At 57.3% G+C, this 7,960-nt stretch overlaps 1 protein-coding gene across 2 annotated transcripts; it reads left to right on the top strand.

Moving 5' to 3' along the window:
• The first annotated feature begins 1,403 nt into the window (after positions 1–1,403).
• On the top strand, positions 1,404–7,903 carry ZFYVE21 (zinc finger, FYVE domain containing 21). Of its 2 annotated transcripts, XM_011951415.1 has the most exons (7): positions 1,404–1,456; positions 2,339–2,507; positions 3,481–3,556; positions 3,662–3,753; positions 4,363–4,416; positions 6,862–7,004; positions 7,224–7,903. In XM_011951415.1, the coding sequence occupies exons 1-7, from the start codon at positions 1,418–1,420 to the stop codon at positions 7,257–7,259; spliced, it is 609 nt and encodes a 202-aa protein (XP_011806805.1). In that variant the 5' UTR covers positions 1,404–1,417; the 3' UTR covers positions 7,260–7,903. The 2 variants fall into 2 exon arrangements, with proteins under 2 accessions (XP_011806805.1, XP_011806806.1); XM_011951416.1 differs by lacking the exon at positions 4,363–4,416.
• The last annotated feature ends 57 nt before the right edge of the window (positions 7,904–7,960 follow it).

The raw sequence follows: 7,960 nt of genomic DNA, 5'->3' as shown, positions 1-7,960 counted from the left end.
TTTTTTTTTTCCTGGAACAGGCTCTCATTCTGTAACCCAGGCTGGAGTTCAGTGGTGTGATTACAGCTCACTGCAACCTCTGCCTCCTGGGCTCAAGTGATCCTCCCACCTCAGCTTCCCAAGTGGCTGGGACTGCAGGTGTGCACCACCACACCAGCTAATTTTGTTTTTTTCTTTTGGTAGTGATGGGGTCTCACCATGTTGCCCAGGCTGGTTACCTGGGCTCAGGTGATCCGCCCACCTCATCCTCTCAAGGTGCTGGGATTACAGACATGAGCCACCGCGCCCAGCCCGTTAGATAATTTCAAGGGTAATTCTGAGGCTCTAGTGAGGCAGCTGAAGAAACTTCAGAGGTGATTCCAACTCAGCAGAAACAGCCCCGCCCTCAGGATGGTTACCTCCTGGCTGCTGTGGTGAGGCAGAGGAGGACGTCTTCCCAGAGGGCATCCCCAGTGCCAGGACAGCACCACCTTGCCATGGGGCTTCAGGCCTGCTGTGACCCCTTGGGGAAAGTGAGCCCCATGGCCACCTGCCCAGTTCCCAGGTCTTGTGTGGTCAGAATCCCTGAGCCCAGTCACCTTCCTGTTTCTGTCTGCGTTTGTACATTCTGTGTGCATAGAACTGTCTTTGCCAAGAAAGTCCAGCCTCGTGAGCCCTGGCTTGTGCATCTCGGACTTCTCTGCGCCTGGGTCCTCCAGTTGAGGAAGCATCTTCAGGGCGTCCCCAGGTCTGACGTGTGTCCCCGTGACACACACCAGCCTGTGTGTGCTTCAGCTGCTTCCAGGGGTTCCTTCACAGGCGAGGGTCAGGGCACGCACGCCAGGACTCCAAGTAAAGAACCAGAATAATAAGCTTTATGTCTCAGATACCTGGACTTTTGCCGGCTGGCGCACAGCCCCGGAATCAGCAGGTCCCCATGCCCGCCTCGTTTGTGAAGTGGGTGCTAGCACAGCCTTCCCTAGTTTAGGGGTTTAGGTTGGCTCCTGCTGTGGATTTCCTAGTCTCTTCATGGCGTTGCTCTTTGGTTCCAGTAACAGGACCAGGGCCAAAAAGGTGTTGCTAAGGTGAACTGCTGTTGGGTCCAGTATGGAGGGACCTGAAATGCCGGGATGCACGCTCTGCTGCAAGACAGTCAAACCCCAAGCCCACCTCAGGCCCAGACCCCATGGGTATGCTGGGTGCATCTCCTGTAGGCCTCGGAGCAGCCTGCACCCCACTGCATTGGCTCTGGAGCCTGGGCACAGGTGACCAGTCCACCGTCCTGCGTCACAAGCCTGCCTGCCTCAGGCCACTTGGGTGCCGGGGGAGGTAGCAGGGCCCAGCTTTCTCAGCAGCCCGGGGTCCTGCCCCAGCGATGTGGTGAGTGGCCAAGCTGGGTTTTAACGCTTTGTCGTCTCTTTCCTAGTGTCGGAGATGTATGCAGTGTGACGCCAAGTTTGACTTTCTCACCAGAAAGGTGAGCTGAGGCTGCTGAGTGGGGGTGGTGGGAAGAGGGGAGGGGCCCCAACAGGACAGCTGCCCCTTCTGGCAGGGGACGGATGTCATCTTGTGCCTCGTTTTTTGTTTGTTTGTTTTTCTGAGGCGGAGTTTTGCTCTTGTTGCCCAGGCTGGAGTGCAGTGGCTCCATCTTGGCTCACTGCAACCTCTGCCTCTCGGGTTCAAGGGATTCTCCTGCCTCAGCCTCCTGAGTAGCTGGGATGACAGGCACCCACCACCACGCCGGGCTAAATTTTGTATTTTTAGTAGAGATGGGGTTTCACCATGTTGGCCAGGCTGGTCTAGAACTCCTGACCTCAGATGATGCTCCCACCTCAGCCTCCCAAAGCGCTGGGATTACAGGTGTGAGCACCGCGCTCAGCCATTATGGCTCGTTTTGAGTGTCAGCCATGCCCTGTTTCCGTGGAAAGTGACTGGGCTGATTCTGCTGGATGCCATGGGGTGGGGATGCAGCTTGCCAGGCCTGTGCACCTACCTCTTACCCTGCCGTGTCCTGCTTTGCCCTCGCGAAGTGTCTTGCCCCTAATGTGTGCCCAGCTCATGGCACCCCGAGGCCCGAGGGCGCCCTAAGCAGTGGGACTTGGGTAGTAGAAAGAAAGAGCTGAAAACAGCCATTTTGATCCACGATTTTGAAAAAAGGGCCTCATTTCCCAGGTGAGGCGAAGCCGTGCTGTGTGGTGGGGAGCCCAGGGGCTGGCGGCAGGAGGTGCGCGTGTGCAGCGGCCAGCACGGGGGCCTCGCGTTTAGGCGCGGCCCGGGCAGTGCCAGGCCAGCAGGGTCCAGACCCGAGGCCGCTTGTCCCCTGCCCCTCCTCACTGCCAATCCTCCCGCATCTGCCCAGCACCACTGTCGCCGCTGCGGGAAGTGCTTCTGCGACAGGTGCTGCAGCCAGAAGGTGCCGCTGCGGCGCATGTGCTTTGTGGACCCGGTGCGGCAGTGCGCGGAGTGCGCCCTGGTGTCCCACAAGGAGGCGGAGTTCTACGACAAGCAGCTCAAAGTGCTGCTGAGCGGTAAGATGGGGCCCGCAGTCGTGCGTGCCGCCAGCCGGCTCCTCGTGTCTGGCGATGCTGTGGGCTGTGCACAGGGCGCTCTGCTTCTCTTTGACGTTCTCTCGCCTTCCCTCCCTTCTCTGTTTTCTTCTGACTTCGTTTAGAAGCAGTTACAGAGCCTTCCCTTCTCTTCAGAGACGGAATGTCGTCTAAAATGTTGGTGCTGACTCCGCTGGGCACGTCCATCAGGTGGGAGGGGAGGCCCTGGGCCCAGGCAGCACCTTCCCCCAGGTGGAACCCGGCGCCGGCGCTCGGGCCTTTGCGACCACCGTGGCTCCTTCGATGAGGGTCCATAGACCTTTGCCCGGTAGCACCTGCAGACTCGGTTTTGAGCCATCTCTGGGGACCTGGTGTGGGAAAAGGGCGTTCTCCGGGGGCTTATGTTGTGCCTTCCTGGAATCTCTGAGCAGCGCCTTCTCCCCACTGCCCGCCCACCTCTGGCCACTGCCGTCCCAGCCTCCTCCTGTCCCCAGCTTGCCCGCCATGGGGTCTGGGACCACCTGCCTTCCTGCCCACAGCTCCGTCCTGTGTGAAACGGGCATGGTCCCTGGCTGGACAGTGGGCTTTGTTGTGCTTCCTTTCTGCTGTCTTGGTCCTGCCAGCTCTTAGGACCCGCGAGCAGAGGGGTTTATTGTTCTTTGATCTGGATCGTGGTGATGGATTCCCTGCATCCTTTGAAGGATGTAAAAAAATCTCTAGGAGCTTTGTAAGCAAGCACAACCTGTTCAGAGCAGCAGCTTCTCGTTTACCTCGTAAACCCTTGATCCCTGACTGCCTTTTTGCTCAGCTGAAGGGGTCCTTAGAACAAAGCTGTGGTTTGTTTCCTGACGTTTTCACCTGTCCTCTGTGCGTGCGTCTCCTACTGGCACTCGTGGGAAGGGTTAGGTGGAAAAGAAGCAGGCCCTGTTCTCACGTTTGCTTTTGTGTCCCCAAGGAGCCACCTTCCTCGTCACGTTGGGAAACTCAGAGAAACCCGAAACGATGATTTGTCGTCTTTCCAGTAACCAGAGGTAAGAGCCAGATCCTGCCTGGCACGGGGCAGCATTGTCAGACCGGGGGCCTCGGTGGCACTGAGCCTGAGAGTGACCCGATTTGGACACTTTTATTTGATGTAGATACTTGTTTCTGGATGGACACAGCCACTATGAAATCGAAATTGTGCACATTTCCACCGTGCAGCTCCTCACAGAAGGCTTCCCTCCTGGAGGTAAATGCCAGCACGTCCTTTCCTAAGCCAGGAGGGTTTGGTGCCATGCATGGGTGACAAGAGGAGCGTCCACTTTTGGGATCAGGCAGCCACCCTGAGGAACGGGGTCTGCTGGGTCTCCAGGACAGCCTGCCTTTCCTCTTTGGGGGGCGTGTATTTACTCAGTGGCTTTAGAACTCGCCAGGTGAGTGGAGACTTAAACCGTAACACAACAAAGGGAAATTCGCCTCAGCATGTCGTAATGATTTCCTCTGCTCTAAGTGCTGTAATGTATCATTCCGTTTATTGTTGGACTCAAACCAAGGATAAAGCCCCAAATGCGGTAACTGAGATCCCCAGAAAGGTCTGAGTGGTGGCTCATCGGGAGCCAGCACTTCAGCCCTCCTCCTGCAGGCGTCTGTGCAGACCAAACGCCTGGTGCGTTTCCCGGTGAGCTTCGGCCCAGCCTGGGCCTCTCCACTAAACTCCGCTGACGGGGAGCTCGCATCCTGTTATCTGCAAACTGTGCTGACAGATGCGCGTGCCGTAACCCGTGTCGCTTTCCTTCCGTTCTCTCACCGGCTCTTGGGTGCTCCTTCTCGCCACTGCCTGCCCACCTTCTTGCCATAGAAAAAGACATTCACGCTTACACCAGCCTCCTGGGGAGCCAGCCTGCCTCTGAAGGTCAGCCTCTTCCTCCTCGCCGGGGCTCCCTGCATACAGCGGGCCCGTTCCTCCCCTCGCCACCTGGCTTCTGTCCATGGGGTGGTCCGTGCCAAGGTTCTTTGTGAAACCTGAATTCACTTCTTTTGGTTGACTTAAGAGAGATGTTGGGTCTGGTACGTGGGTTTATAAAGCATAAATGAAGATACCGCAGCAGATGTACTTTCTCAGTTCTGTCTAGGGGAGAGGGTTGCCCAGCAGTTGACAGCTCTCTGTCAGTACCTGCCAGCCCTGAACTGGCTGAGGCCAGCGGGCATGGGTGCTCACGGGGACTCACCTGCCCTCGGGAGCCCCTCCCAACTTTGCCCTTCCCACTGAGGCCTGGCGCTCCCCAGCTCAATGTGGCCTCCTGGGACCCCTAACTCTCCTGGCACTTCTGTCAGCCTCCTGAATGATGAGGTGAGATGCCCAGGCCAGTGTTTTGCCACCTCTGTCCTGAGCTCAGGGACGTGTTTGGAGCCAGGATGGTGTCAAGCTGGTTGCCTTGAGCAGGCTGCGCGGTAGAGACGCCCAGGTGAGAAGGGTAGGGTCTGGAGAAGCGGGGGCCACCCCAAGCACCCCTCTCTGCCTGCCTCCTCCTGGGGAGCCTGAGGCTCAGATGAAGGCCAGTGCTTAGGGGCATCCAGTACTCCTGAGGCCGGGGGAATAGAGCCTCCAGGACTGCTCTCCTGGGCAGACCCTCCCCAGGGCTTCTAGCACTGTGTCCCCTTTGTGGTGGCTTGTGGGGGTGCAGTGAGCCCCATTCTGTGCAGTCTAGCCCTTCAGATCCCAGCACCGTCTTCCAGTGGGGGCGGGGACAGTAGTAACAGTCCCCTGACCTGAAGGCAGCCAAGGGGCCGCCTGCCAGCCTGGGCCCTGTAGGGCAGGCCACACACTCATTCTTTCACGGCCAGATAGTAAACCTTTGCCAGCCACATGTGCTATGGTAAGGTGGAGGCAGCTGCAGAAGACAGGGTGACAGACGGCCATGGCTATGGTCCAGTGGTGCTTTATCAAGCAAACGGAGGCGGTGGACAGAGCCATGATCACTCTGCTCTAGAGCCCAGGCAGGACGTTACACTGATAGGCAAGGTTCCCCAGTGTTGGGGCTGGGTGGGTGTGCCCTAAACATAGAACCAGGCTTATGAAAATGTGGTTCCAGAGGCCCGGCATGGTGGGGGCCTGTAACCCCAGCACTTTGGGAGGCTGAGGCGGGCGGATCACCTGAGGTCAGGGGTTCGAGACCATCCTGGCCAACATGGTGAAACCCTGTCTCTACTAAAAATATAAAAATTAGCCAGGCATGGTGGCAGGTGCCTGTAGTCTTAGCTACTTGGGAGGCTGAGGCAGGAGAATCACTTGAACCCAGGAGGCGGAGATTGCAGTGAGCCAAGATCACTCCACTGCACTCCAGCCTGGGGGCAACAAGAAAAAAAACTGTGTCGCGGGGGCGGGGGAGGGGAGAAAGGAACAGTGTGGTTCCGGGGCCTCTGGCGCCTCCAGCTGCAGCCTTGACGCCCACTCCACCAACCGGCAGAAGAGCCGGCCCTGGGTGCTGATAGGGGGGCGTGTGTCTGATGGAGGGGTCTCCCGAGAGGTCAGCGATCGCTCACGATGGGGCTTCCCTCCCAAGTCATTAAGTTCATGGGAGGCTGCATCCCATGGGTCTCTTTCAACACCAGCCCTGCCTGAAGAGTCGCTCTCTTGAACGAGCGGTTCATTGTTGGAGCAAGTGCTGGAATTGAGTCATTGTCACCGGATCAGCTGGTCACTGCCCAAAGACGGGGAGCCTGGGTCCCAGAGACCAGTCCCCAACATGGGTGCTAGGTCTGGGGAGATGGCCCGTGACCAGGCTGGGGTGGCATTTCCCTGGCACTGGGCCTTTGTACTGACACTCCCCTCTGTGCTGGCCCTGCTTCTCGGAGGCTGAGGCCTCCGACTCCTGGGTGTGAGGCCAGCTGTGACCCTGACCATCTGCTTGGCCTGTCGGTGGCCAGGGCACTCTCGAGGTGGCCTCCACTTTTCCCCCAGCCCTGGGTGCAGGTGGGCACCTCTGCAGGAGCCAGTCTTGTCTGGGGGGTTTCTGAAGGCAGGAATCCCCAGAGGCCAGGGCACAGCAGCACCTCAATTAGCGGAGAAGGAGGCCTCTCGTGGTGATGCGGCTCTGGTGGTTTGTCCCCAGCCCTGGGGCACCCAGCTGCGTGTCTTCGACCCTCTCCCACCTACCCTGTGAGCTTGGGGGTCTCCCTTCAGAGGCCTGAGATGGTGTTCCCTGGGTGCTCCTGAGCACCACGCCTCACCGCCGGGCTACTCTTGGGAGCAGCACAAGGTTCGGAAGGTGTCCTGGCCACCACCACCTTGGGGCTGGTGGCCACCTGGGCACTCAGGGTCTCCTTTGGGCCATCTTACCTCGTCTCCCTCCTCCAGGAGGCAACGCACGGGCCACAGGCATGTTCCTGCAGTATACAGTGCCGGGGACGGAGGGTGTGACCCAGCTGAAGCTGACAGCGGTGGAGGACGCGAATGTGGGCAGGAGGCAGGCGGTGGCGTGGCTAGTGGCCATGCACAAGGTACCTGAGCCCAGGCCAGGGAGGCTGGGCCCTTTGGCTTAGAGCAAAAGCTTGCCTTTCCCAGAGGAAGCTGTGTCCTGCCATTTGACCCCCATCCCCACAATCTGTTCCCCCTCGGCTGGGGTGCCCACGCCATCTCTCCTCAAATGCACACAGGCTTGGCTCCACCAGGCACAGGACCAAGCAGGTCTCACCGTGTTGATCTTGTCTGATCTGCAGGCTGCAAAGCTCCTCTACGAATCTCGGGACCAGTAACTCTGCGTGGGTCTGAGCTTGGAGTACATGTGGTCATCAGGACTGAGTCGCTTGGAACAGCAGAGCCTGAACCTTGCGCACCACAGGGATTAATCCTGCTTGTGCTGGGAAATGCAACTCATGTATTTGGAGAAACAGAAGTGTTCACTTATCTAGTGCAATATGTTCACAGTTTATTAATGCTTTAAACAGCTTCATGTTTTAGAATTTGTGTATTGTCAATACTTAATTGGGGATGGGAGAGACTGAGCTACACTACTGCTGAACTATTTTTAGCATAATATATACTGTTTTTATGAGTTCCCAGGTTTACTAGAAGGTTCTGGCCCATCGCTATTCATTTCATTTAACTCTTCCACAGAACCAGTTTGGGTAGTAGGAACTCAGGCTTCTGATCTGCAGTAGAGCCTGCTCGCCTCTAATAGCCAGTTTACAGCACTTGCCTTAGCCTGTTTTACAGACTGTCCACTTACCTTATCACTAATTCTGGGCTTTTGGGCTGTGAGTGATCCTTTGATACTTCACTAAGGGGAACGTGGGGGCTTTGTGTTTTGTACTTTTCACTCACTATTTCACTTTATTAAGATGACTGTACAGCAATTTGTATATAAAGCTTATGATTAAAACCTATTTTGAACATATGGGCAAGGCCTCGCCTTCCTGTGTCCAGATCACCTGAACCCTCGTGCCGCAGCGCAGTG

This window comes from Colobus angolensis, unplaced genomic scaffold (assembly GCF_000951035.1).
Source record: "Colobus angolensis palliatus isolate OR3802 unplaced genomic scaffold, Cang.pa_1.0 Scaffold32, whole genome shotgun sequence".
Taxonomy (NCBI): Eukaryota; Metazoa; Chordata; class Mammalia; order Primates; family Cercopithecidae; genus Colobus; species Colobus angolensis.
The sequence above is the reverse complement of the archived record's forward strand: the minus strand, read 5'-3'. Positions and strand labels throughout refer to the sequence as shown.